The 12,533-nt window shown below is 46.8% G+C and overlaps 1 protein-coding gene across 2 annotated transcripts; it reads right to left on the bottom strand.

The window, feature by feature from the left end:
• Nucleotides 1–122: 122 nt before the first annotated feature.
• Nucleotides 123–7,738, bottom strand: DDX5 (DEAD-box helicase 5). Of its 2 annotated transcripts, none has more exons than XM_068413396.1 (13): nt 7,617–7,738; nt 5,920–6,085; nt 5,675–5,771; nt 5,456–5,589; nt 5,268–5,333; nt 4,679–4,820; nt 4,440–4,600; nt 4,103–4,275; nt 3,804–3,914; nt 3,507–3,568; nt 3,368–3,427; nt 1,897–2,121; nt 123–1,317 (listed from the first exon to the last, which is right to left on the bottom strand). In XM_068413396.1, the coding sequence occupies exons 1-13, from the start codon at nt 7,622–7,624 to the stop codon at nt 935–937; spliced, it is 1,788 nt and encodes a 595-aa protein (XP_068269497.1). In that variant the 5' UTR covers nt 7,625–7,738; the 3' UTR covers nt 123–934. The 2 variants fall into 2 exon arrangements, with proteins under 2 accessions (XP_068269497.1, XP_068269496.1); XM_068413395.1 differs by having other exon boundaries at nt 7,593–7,738.
• Between the last annotated feature and the right edge of the window lie 4,795 nt (nt 7,739–12,533).

The following is a 12,533-nucleotide window of genomic DNA, read 5'->3' on the forward strand; positions in this document are numbered from 1 at the left end:
CTTTGAGATTAGAGTCACTGGCACGTACTCCAAGTCTTGAAAAAATCCATGAAGTATGTTCATGGACCAACAGCCCACTTCCCTCCCCCCACTTCCATAAAGAAATCACTGCTCAATACCAGTTTAAGTATAATTTGAAGTTTTAATTCTAAGATCTTCCCATTTCTCTGAAGCTCATAGTAAGCCTGCATGCTAACTCACAAGGCCTGACAGCTGTAGATACATTGCACTCAAGCCTGGTCTGCACATACGCTCAAGTGAAGGCAACAGTTATGGTGCTGCAAAAGCCTCCTACGCTCGTAGCAGCTCCTTAGCAACACCACTGCAGAGTTTTGGTTAGCAAGACTTTCAGCTATACTATTACTCCAGTGGATCTTTTCCAAAAACTGGCCCTACACTAGTGAGACAAGGAAGAGTAGTTTCCAAAACAGTTAGAAGCCAGCTTTAGTTTTCTTCCCCATCGAAGCAGAGCCTGCCATGCTAAGCAATCCAGCCCAATCAAGGCAAGGCTGCTTTTTGTATAAGCTTAATGTTTAATCAGACACAGTTGAGAAACCTTTCTAGAATTTAATATAAAAACATTTGACATTCCGTTAATGGAAAGTTGTGCACATGTTGAGAAAATTGCCATCTGAAAGAAAATTCGGTCTTCAAATATCTTTATTGGAAGGCCATGCACTGCCTTCTGTTACTGTATTTCAAATCACTGTACATTTAACTTTGAAAACACGGTCTGCATTTTCTAGTACAAAAAACTAAAAATTGTTTCAGGAATGTAGAGAAATATTCAACTTAAATAGCGAAAAAGTGCACCATAATTACTGCTGCACTGCAGTCGTTTCTGCATTTCCCATTTCTTAAATAACTATCCTGTTTTGATAACACACAATATAAAGAGCAATTATGAAAAACTGAGACATTTAAATACACTAAGTTATTGAGAATAACTTGTCGGCATTGGGTAACCTATCATGGGAGCAGCACCAGTGGCAGGGTATGCATACTGCTGTTGGTTCATGCCATTGTGCATATTTGCGATATTACTTCCATACTGCTGCTCATAGCCGTTCTGGTAAGCTCCTGCAGGGTTACCAGCCCTGAAGCCAGCCTGCATGCCTGCAGCTGCAAAGCCATTTCCAAAAGGAGTTCCATTACTGAAACTCTGGGCACTGTAGGCCCCATTTTGAGTTTTTGCTCCAAAGTCTCTCTTTCCTAGTGGACCATAGGTTCTCTCAAAGTTCTCCCTCTCTCTAAAACTACTAAATCCACCCCTTTTGCCCGCAGAGTATCTGTCACGACGATCACCTCGGGAACGACCTATTAAAAAAAGACAAGACAGTTATATGTATTGTAAAGGCCGCATTTTACATACCACCAAATGAGTTCAGCTAGGAAGAGAAAACTCCTTCCTTCTCTGTCCCAGCAAGGCAAACCTACTATAAAAGCTTTCCAGTTGCTAACTGGACTCTAATTACATTAAAGCTTATTTTGATAGAGAAAACTAATCTATGAGGAGTCATACACTCTCCCTTGTAACACAAGTGTTGGCATCAAGGTAAAAAAGTCACATTCATCTTGCCAACAGCACACTTAGATCCATCTTTCCTAGTCATATGAGAAAAAGCCACAAAAGAGCCCTGAAGTGCTTTATTTCAGAGAAAATACTCCAAAGTGCATCATCTTTGGCCAGCACTAGCCATAGGTGCACCACGGCATTGAGTGTGGAGCATTCAGAGAGGTGTTGTTACTGGTGTTAATAAATACCTTTTCAGATCACCACAACTGGTAGCTAAACCACCATCCACATCCATTTTGGAGAGAGGCTGGAGGTGGAATTTGAGTTTCCATTTTGTTCCAAGAGAAAAGCTATGCATCGTGATTGAGACCAGTACTTGCCTGAACCTCTGTCTTCAATCAACTGAAGCAATTTGGGGTTGATGGCTTGATTAGCCTCCCGAAGCACAGAGATGAGGTCATTTACTTGCTTAATATTGTTAGGAGTAAAGAATGTGTATGCTGTGCCTGTTTTGGTACTGCGGGCAGTTCGTCCAATTCGGTGGATATAGTCCTCTGAGGAGTTAGGGTAGTCATAATTGATGACAAATTTCACATCTTCAACATCTGTAAAGTGTTGCAGTGTGGCAAAAAGCAAGTACCAAGTTTTGCACACCACAACAGCCAAATCGAAGATAAACATTAGACAATAGTACTTTAAAGGAAATAATGGCTGCAAAGAACAGTGTTAGAATTATCCATTTCTGCATGAGCATTGTGGAAGAGAAAGTTATGCACACTCCGTCTGTTCCCGTCTCATCACCCACCCTGTGATCCAAAACCTTACCATAAAGGAGTATGCATTTGCTTGTCATTCCCAACTCAAGAGTCCCCTTTACAAATCATCAAGTGACATCTGAATGCTTCTTGCAGTAGGGCCACTAAAGCTCACAGCAGCCTCTTCATGTGCTCATTTGAGGACCTTAGAGTAAAAACATACAAGGTCCTTCACATACACACTCATTAGAAGCTCAAAAAAAAATGGGCCACACTGCTCGTCTTGCCAAGACCTTTGAACCGCAGCTGCAAGAAAAACATACCTGTCCCCCCAAAGTCACCAAGTTGTTTTTATGCACTGTGTCTCGTCTAGGCAAGCGCTTCCAAGAAGCCAGCGTTCACTTGAGAATGTGTCTCTCTCTGGCAGGTCTCGACATGACGACTACGTATAGGTGGAGGAACTTCGACTTTCAAAGGCATTTGAAAAGCTATTGCTTTCCTGCCCCACTTGCTAAAGTGAGAGGTGGACTTTTTCTCAGATTTCATGTGCCAGTACTCACCAATTTGTACAAGGCTTAGTACATTTTAAAGCTGCTCTCTCCATTTCATGGTTGAAAAAAAAAATTTCATTGAAGTTTGTAATTATTTTCTTCGACATTTCAGCAAACTCACTGAAATTCAAAGACCCACAGATCACAGCAGACAGTATGCACAAAACTAACAGTACTGCACCATGGCAAATCATGCAAAGCATGGAGAGAAGAGAAATACCAGGGCAAAGTGAACTGTGAATGAAAACTCCTTATTTCATGAGAGAACAGTTTATGGGGTAGTAGTTTAAAGGATGATCTTTGCCTTTTGAAGATTACTGGCACACAATGCTCTCAGCTTTCACCTCTCTATTTGACTGGAAGCAGTCAGCCGATCACTTCCACTAGTCCTCCATCCCCCTCGAGTCCTCCGATTGTCATGCCTAGGCCTTGCCACAAAGACTGCACCTTTATGTGAAGAAAACTTAGAAAAACGCAGAGGTTAAAGAAAGCAATAGACTTTCTTTAAAAAGCTTTGGGCAACTGGCATTACGAGTTGTACTAACCTAGACCTCTGGATGCAACATCTGTAGCAATCAGGATTGGTGCTTTTCCGTGTTTGAATTCTGTAACACAAACAACTCATCAGTTTCTTCACTAAGTAAACACAGACCATATGTTTGTAGAAATTACCAAAATACTCACCATTTAGAACCCAGTCTCTCTCCTGCTGACTTTTATCACCATGAATACCCATTGCTGGCCACCTGAAAATACAAAACTTGATTGACCTCAGAACATTCCTTGAGTAATTTCATTAGGCAAAGACATGACTCCTAGCAAGTTGCAAACAGCTTCTAGAGTTAGTTTCAGCATTTTAACTGACACCTGGTGTCACTGTATTTGACAGTTTGACACCACAGTTAAGTGGTCACTCATGAAGAATCAGAGCACGCTCAGACTACTGGGGTGGCCCACTGAAGTTCAAGCTATCAGACTCACCCATCTCTCCTCATTTTCCTGGTAAGATCATCACACCGTCTTTTAGTTTCCACAAAAACAATTGTTTTGTTTTCCTTCTCACTCATTATTTCTTCCATCAAACGAATAAGCCTATTACAAAGGTATAATGGTTAAGAGCTGGGATTGATCTGTACTGCGCAAAAGTTTAAAAGCCTGATTTTTATTTTAGTGGTCTCAGGCTGGTGTCAAAAATCCATCAAGACAAATTCATTTCACAGTTCATAAACTAAAACTAACCATTAAAAAAACGCAACGAATGCTTTGCCCCTGCTACTTACTTGTCATCTTTCTCTACATCATGACACACATCCACAATCTGAAGGATGTTGTGGTTTGCACTTAGTTCTAATGCACCAATGTTGATGTGTACATATTCTTTCAGGAAGTCCTCAGCCAGCTGCCTGACTTCCTTTGGCCATGTGGCACTCCACATCAAAGTTTGCCTGTCAGGCTAGAGAAGGAGACCAGTACAAGATCAACATATAGTCAAATGCCCAACCAAAAAAAACCTACCCAGACAAGCCTGAAAAAGTTAACTGCACTGCCCTTGCTTTAACGAGCATAGTGGCATTTGTTTCTTCAACAGTGATCAATGCGTGAACCCTTTATACTCACTCTTATCTGATCCACAATTTTTCTGATCTGAGGTTCAAATCCCATGTCAAGCATCCTGTCAGCTTCATCAAGGACAAGGTAAGTACATCTCCTGAGATTGGTCTTTCCAGCTTCTAAGAAGTCTATAAGTCTTCCAGGTGTTGCAATGCAAATTTCCACACCTAAAAACCAAGCAGTAAAGTCAGCTGATGTAGTTTTCACATTGCCTCGTACAGAGATGCATCAAGGCTTATCCATACCTCTTTCTAAGTCACGAATTTGTGGTCCCTTTGGAGCACCTCCATAAATACATGTAGACTTCAAACGGCATGCTCTGCTATATTCAGCAGCTACCTGCTGCACTTGTTGAGCCAGTTCACGAGTCGGTGCCAGCACAAGACACTAGAAATAAGATGCCCAGCTTTTAGTTCAATACCTATTTGAAGCTTCTAGTCTGACACTAGTTTTAAATGGAAAGGTTGTCATATATTACTTCAGTGCCAGAATAACTGAAGTGGATCTAAAGAGCCCAAACCAGCAAACTAAATTACCCAGCATCTCAGTTACCACCAAACACTACCTATGCTGTGTGGCAAGATACCTGAAAGTCACTAGCTTCCAGGGGATACAATTTCCAAAATGGGACATCTAGCCCTATTGCATACAATTTTAAGGACAGTCCAATCAAAGCTTATGGAATGTTCCTGGGACACTACCAAAACATGGAACCACTTTAGTCATACAGAGAAACACAAGACAGCTATGCACTCTTACAAGCATAGACAATTGAACTGTAAAAAATCCACATTATCTAGAAATTAAGATCCCCTTTCATTCAGGAATACTCACAATAGGTCCATCTCCTCGCTCCAGGAATGGCTGATGATTTATATGCACAATAGCAGGCAACAAGTACTGTTTGGAAGAAAGAAAAGTCTCATTAAAATCTCTTCCCAGAAGTGTTGAGCCTGCACTAAGCCAGGCCATGCTTTTACTGCTGAAATCCAGCAGTATTCCAGGCTACAATCAAAACTTACAGACAGTGTTTTCCCTGATCCAGTCTGTGCCACTCCAACCATATCCAATCCACTCAATGCAACAGGCCAACCTTGTGCTTGAATAGCAGTTGGTTCAGTGAAGTTCTGCCTCTGAATTACTTCCATAACATTTGCTTGAAGAGAAAATTGAAACTTATTAACTTTGACTTTGTCTTAATCAAGCCTGGAAGAACAACCAGTATGCTAGTCTTCACTTACCAGGAAAGTTAGCTTCATAGAAGTTTATAATTGGTTTTGGACAGTTATGGCCCCTAACTGTGACTTCTTTGCTTGATCTATACTGTTCAACCTCTTGCTGCAAGACAAAAATTCCATTATTGGAAACAAGTCTGGAAACCAAAGTTATCTTTTAAGTTACCCCATCCATGCCTGTTGGGCCCCATGACCCTCAGCATGTTTGCACTTATTTGTTTACTTTTGCATGAGGCGGATAGTGTACATACCGCAGTACGCCTAGCTACATCCGGATGTTCTTGATAGAAGTTCTTCTCAAATTTGGGCAGCTCATCTAAGTTCCATTTCTTTTTTGTAAGTTTTTCCCCAGGGTTTCCAAATTTCTTCCCAGAGAGAGGTCCACTTCTACTTCCTCCAAAACGGGGCACTCCAAACCTAGAGATCATAAGATAGAACCCAAGAGAAACATTTTGGTCCTATTTTTCTACAACTTAACGGCCACTTTTGCAGTCCACCCTATAACTTTACAATTCAGATTTACAAACCCCACCTACAAGACACCCAAACTTCAAAAAACATACTTAAGTTGCAGATACCACAATCTGCCTAGCTACAACTCATATTCAGAAGCTAAGGTAACACATTTTTGCAGCTTCCATAAAATGAAGTTGAAAGGCCCCTTAGTAGGTTACAACATGGGCAAAGTAAGGACATTAAAACCTTTGTATTGCCCCACAATCAAAATGGTTTCCCACCCAGGTGACACTCCCATTGTGGCATCAGCCTGCAGAAAACAGGCAGGGGCAGTTACAAAACCTTGTGATAACTACCCCATAAACCGTTTTCTTGTATCCCAAAATACAGACTTCTCTCAATAACGATATTTTCTGAGGCCACACATTTTATGTTATCATTTTAAACTAGGTCGCACCGGTCACAAAAGGCTCATCTCGAGCGCCCGCCCTGGCAACCCTGAGGCGCAGCTCGAGGCAGCGCTCAGCCGCGCTCTGAGGACCGTTAAGCTGGATCCGAGCTCGGGGCTCCCCCCCCCCAGCCCCGATTGCTCCCCGATGTCGGCCGGGCAGGCGCCGGGAGCCATCCTCCCCAGCACAACACAGCGCTCCCAGAGGGGACCCGGCTCAGCGGCCGCTGCTTCCTGCCAGCGCTGTTTCCTTTGTCTCTCATTTCTGTCTACGCCACATTTTCCAGCCGCTGCCATTTTAGAATCTGAGCTGGGCGGGGGGGGGGGGAGGAGGAGGAGGAACAAAGGCAGCAGCAGCAGCCGGCATTTTGATTTCCCCTCAGTCACCGCATGGCGGGGCCGGCCATTAACATCCGCTTACACAACACAAAGCGGGAGCCGGCCGGCTTCTGCCAGCAACAGCCAGAGCCGCCGTCCCTTGCGAGGGGGAAGGGAGGAAAAGGGAACCGCCCTACCGAGAGCTCCCCAAGGCTTCGGCATCGACGAAGCGCCCGGCCAACCCACTGACCCACAAACCTCCAGCCAGCCCGCCGCTCCCCAGCCCACCCCCACTGACGGGGGGAGAGGGGAAAATCGAGCTTTGCGTGCACCATCCGTGTACCCGGAGGAATGGCGGGCGAGTCCCTTTTTCCCCCACAGAAAATCCACCCGCGCCCCTCGTAAGCGGTCACACACAAGCGGGGGCTACACGGGGGCGGACGGACCTAGCCCCCATCCACGCACGGTGGCCGCCCTCACCGGCGCTGAGCTCCTAAAGCCAATTCCCCTCCCCCGGCCTCCCCTCGCGAGGCTCTGGGGAGCCTCAGGACAGCAGAAGCTGAGGAGAAGGGCTCCAGGGCCCAACCCCCCCCACTGGCCGCCATTTTAAACGGCTAAAAAAGCAACCACCAGAACCCCACAGTCAGTCTAAAGAGTCCGGACGCTGGCGGCGGCTAGCGCCGGCCGGGCCCCCGGACTCACCCTCTATCCCTGTCGCTGGAATACCCGGGCATGGTGATGGTGGCGGTGGGCGAGACGATCCCGGTCACTTAAATTGGGTGGCGAAGGGCAGGACTGGATCCGCAGCCGTTGGTGGGGGCCACTAAATGTAGAGCGCCCCGCTGTCCGGATACCGGTTATATAAAGGGGGGCCGCGGGGGCTGCTGGGAACCGGCTTGTGACGCACGCGCAGAACCCGCCCCGTCGGTTATGTAAGCGGCCCGAACTGGCCGGAATCCCCGCCCCCTCCCGCGTGGGCGCGCCCGCGGCGCGGCCGACTGACCGGCTTCTGCGCTGGCGGCCGGAAGTTCCCCTCCTCCTTGGGGCGTGGCCTGCGCTGCCGTCACGGTCCGCAGCGCCCCGCCCGGAGGGGCCCGCGTTCCCCCCCAACCCCTTCGCCCACGCGAGGAAGGGCGCGAGCGGCCGCGCATGCGCAGAGCCCATGGCAGGCCGCGGCCTAGAGGCGCGGGCTCGTCCCCTGGCTGAGGGCTCTGCGCGCCCGCGGGCCGCGAGTGGGCCTTGGCCTGACGGGAACGCGGATCTGCCCCCTCCCCAGCCTTTGATAAGCGCAGCCGGATGCCTTTCGGCCTCCCGGTTTGTCCAGAGAGCCGCTCGGCTCCTCTCCGGCGTGTAGGAGCAGCGGTGAGGCAGTGCGCTTCAGTGTGGTCCTCGCTGGGGCTGGAGGGCAGCTGGCGGAGCAGCGAGGGCGTCCAGCTGCTCGCAGAGAAGCTCCCCGAGCTCGGAGCCTCACAGATACTTCCAGTCGTGTAAACTGTTTGTGAAAAGCCTCCTGCAAGTGCTCCAACAGATAAAACCCAGGCACAAGCGGAGTTGCCACGTTTTAACTGATACTTGGAGGACTCTGCTACACACCTAGCTGGGATTGCAGATAGACTAAAGGGAGTTCGATGTGCAGATCCTCACGATGTTAACAGGTTAGACACAAATAATCATCATAGCAGACATTATTAAATGCTACTTCGAGCAGTGCTTTTAGACAGTTACCCATTGCCTGGGCACTTTTATAAATATTAAATACATGTGATTAGAAACAGCTACTATTTTTATCTTTTCAAATTCCACAACAGGGCTAGTAAAGCAATTCAAAGGTCACAAGTGCACCAGTGCACTGAAGGACAGGGCTGCTTAGAAAGCACATGTATAATAAACATCAAATACCTGAAGTGTGTACTGTGTTGCTTATCTGCCCTGCTTTGCTAGCTTAAGGAATAACTTGAATGTCTTGCTACCTGAGGCTTTAAGCACAAAAATGAAAAGGTGAAGCTTGAAGCATAAATACAAGCAGCCATATTGCCAGACCACCTGTTCTAAGCAGTGGCCAATGCAAATGAAAACAACATAAGGAGAAGTGTCGTAACAACTCTCTCTGTTTACATCCTCCCACCTTCTAGCAGTCCGTGCTTTAAGGCTTTTCCTGAGACAAAAATAATATAACTGTATTTGATGGCCATTTCTTACCATTTTTGTTCTATTTATGCTCTTAGCTTCTAAGATACCATGATAATGTGTTTCACAGTTTAATTGTTCACTACCTGAAAAACATTTCCTTTCATTTTCAACACATTGCCTGGTAAGAACAAGGGGCATGAAACAAAATGAGTTATTAGAAATGGTGACTAATAATTTTCTATTTATTTATACTCTTTGTGGACATTAATATCTTCTAAGTCACCTCCTTTGTAAACTAAAGCTGCAGTCTATCTAATTCTTTCTCCTTTAAAAGCAATTCCACACTTCTGATTATCCTCACTATTTTCTTTTTATTGACAAGAAATGCACAGGGTGTTCAAGATCTGGGCCCCATACAGATTTACATAATGAAGGCATAAATATGTTTTTAATCTGTTGTGTATTATTTCCTAATGATTTTTTCCTTTTATTTGATTGTTGCTAAGAATGGAGCAAGATTTTCAAAGAATAGTACTAGATGTTTCCATGACCTCTTCCTCAAAAGTAACACCAAAGTTACGCTTGCATTGTTTATGAATAGCCACAGCTGTTCCCCCCTCAGCAATTTGGAATACCACCTCCATCAGTCACTTTTTCTTATTATTATTTTGTTCTTTAAGTAAGCACTTTAATTTGACCAGGTTCCTTAATACTATCTCCTGCAAATTTCTAATAGGGGATCCTCCCCAATATTTTTCAGGAGTTACGGATTTAATATAGCTTGTTAAAGACTTTTCTCCCAAAACACTCCTTTTAACGCTCTATACCTACTGACCTTATAGGCTTCCTGCTTCTGAGGAGTCTGAAAAAGGTTTTTACACAGGTTGTGAAAATAGCAAGTTGTCCAGTCTTTTCTTGTTCTTGCCTATTACATTTAGCTTAATGCAGCTTATTTTGATTTTTTTTGTTTGTATATAACTTAGTGGTTCCTGTTACTGGGCTGTTTAACCTTGCTAAGGTTTTAAAGAAAAGACTAAACAAACACAAAACCTTGTCTCTGTCTCGCCTCCATGCATTTAGTCTGCAAGTAACTCCTTTTGATTTCCTCTTTGAAAAAAACTTCCTCATTTTTGTGTTCCACCCCTTTAAGTTAAACATTGTTGATTTTCCTGTGTTCTCTTCTTACTTTGAGCCAACATACACGAAGCAAATCAACACAGCTTTGCAAAGCTGCGTATATATAAAACTGAAATCCATGTTCTAGTATTAATTTCGATAGTACTGGTGTGCATTTGCTTATATGCACAAAAGCTCTTTTGTGTTTATTGAAGTGGTATGTGCATTTGGATTATATATCTACAAATTACATGAGTAGACTGTTAAGAGCTAACATTGTCACTGATGTTTATTTGCTGCCAGTCATTGTTCTTACAGTCATAACTGGGACATCAGCTGCTTCTGTCATGCTCCAGGAGTTTAATGATAAGGGGCGCCATGATTTCTACTTTTGTGTGACTTGATGCAACATGTAAATTCCAGAATTCCGGAAGGAGCATGGAATACTGCTGCTCGGTAAGGAAGGTAATACCCTTTTACCATCTGATGTCTCCAAAAACCTGTACACTAGTTTCACTAGACAAAACCTGCTAACTCTTGACTTTTAATAAAGGTTTTAACACTCCCATCATGCACAAAGCCATCACGTTACCCTGCATTCCCCAAGCAAGCCTCCCGTCACCTGCCAATGTAACACAAGCGCTCTGCCGCACCACAGCCCCGTTAGTACGAACACCAGCTCCGCCTGCCAGCAAACAGCCCCAGGCCAGGCCTGCAAGGTCAACCGCTAGAACTCTTCCCGCCAGCGCCCAGCCCTCTCCCCACCTAATTTTGCTTGTGAAAACGCCAACAACCGCCTCTGTTTCGGGGTGAGGAAGGCGGAACCACCCCGGGCGCACCCCCGCCTCCTTACAGCCCCCGCTTTGTCACGCCGCCATTTTAGGCCGCCAGCCGCCCTCAGCAGCCGAAGCGCCCCCTGGCCAGCCCCCAGCCCCGCCCGGGGGGAGCTCAGCCCACAGGGCTCTGGTCGTGGGCAAAGGGAGGCGACACGAGCCGGGAAGGGAGGCGCGGGCGGAGAGGAGGGCCCGGCCCCGCGGTTAGGCCGGGCAGGGCCTTCGCGGCGGTGATGGTTCGAGCCCGGGGGCTGCTGCGGCCATAGCGAGGGGCGCCCGTCACGTGACACAGGCGCCGTGCCTGCACCAGGAAGGGGGGGGAGGCCACGTGACCCGCGCTGCGGCGTGGCTCGGAGGCCCGGGCGCTCTTCCCCCCCCGTTTCCATGACGACCGGCTCTTCGGCAACGCACAACAGTGACGCCCGGTGGGCGGGACAGGGCCCTCCCTCAGCGCAGGCAGGCGGGACGTCCCCGCCCCTTCCGGCGCAGCGTGCCCAATCAGAGCGGAGGATGCCGAGAGGGGCAGTTTAAATTCCCTGGGGCGGGGCTGCCCGCTCCGGCCGTTGGCGCGTGAGGGGCCGCGCAATGGGCAGCGCTGAGGAGAGAGGTAGGGGCAGCCGCGGGACCCGCGGGCGCGCCCGTTTCCGAGCCGCGGGCGCCTCGCGCCCGTGAATTGGGCCTTGGCCTCACCGTGCCCTGCCTTGCCCACCGCTGGGGCTGGATCGTGGCGTGTCCCCGCCGGCCTGCGGGGCCCTGCGGTGGGCCGGGTGCGAGGCCCGGAGCAGCAGCAGCAGCCCGCCTCCGCGCCCCGCAGGGCTGGGGAAGGCAGGGTGCAGAGCTGCCTTTTCGCTCCCCTCCGCCTTGTCATCCGCCTGCTGCTCACATCGCGAGCACCGTCCCTTTTATTCAGACGTGATTTTCCTTAAAGCTGTATATTTTAGTGTGTTGTGGCTTTTTAAGCGCTTCATGTTAACCCCCCCTTCCCCCCTCTTGTCTCTGCAATCCTCTGGTGACACTTTTAAATTGATAAAAGCTGGAGATGAACAGTAGCTGAAGTGTTCTAAGACATGTCAGTCTGAAAGTAAGAGATGCTACTTTAACCTTTCATGCACCTGAAATTATTAAAAGTACAGAACTGAGTGGAGAGGGGAGTGATGGAAAAGTAATAATCCCACTGTACAGAAGAGTAAAAACTGTACAAATTAGTTTTCACTGTAGTAATTGTATACTTTTTTCCTTCCAAAGATAACTTACCCCTTCTCTAGTAATTTAAAGTCCTTGATAATAGGTGTTGCTTTTGCAAACAAAACTATTTTAACATGTAGGGGTAAAATCCAACCTTAAGAGATCGCAGACTAACAGATGAAGACTTTTGTTCTTCCAAGTTGATATTTGAATTGGGTGACAAGGAAGACTGTAGAGGATACATGTACTTAAAAGCACTTTGAATTCAGGACTCAAAGTTTTGGGAAAATCAGGCACATATCTCATTGTGCTCAACACAGCGTGAAGTTGGTGGCACCAGCTCCACGTTCTTGTAATCCCTAAACAGCAAACTAATAAA

Source organism: Nyctibius grandis, chromosome 15 (genome assembly GCF_013368605.1).
Source record: "Nyctibius grandis isolate bNycGra1 chromosome 15, bNycGra1.pri, whole genome shotgun sequence".
Lineage (NCBI taxonomy): Eukaryota > Metazoa > Chordata > Aves > Nyctibiiformes > Nyctibiidae > Nyctibius > Nyctibius grandis.

Coding starts and splice junctions, on each gene's coding strand:
- DDX5 (XM_068413395.1), bottom strand. CDS start 7,624: ATGCCCGGGTATTCCAGCGACAGGGATAGAGG. Junction 4,601..4,678: donor AATTCGTGACTTAGAAAGAG/GTATGGATAAGC, acceptor CTTGGTTTTTAG/GTGTGGAAATTTGCATTGCA. Junction 3,569..3,803: donor AGGAAAATGAGGAGAGATGG/GTGAGTCTGATA, acceptor TTGTATTTTCAG/GTGGCCAGCAATGGGTATTC.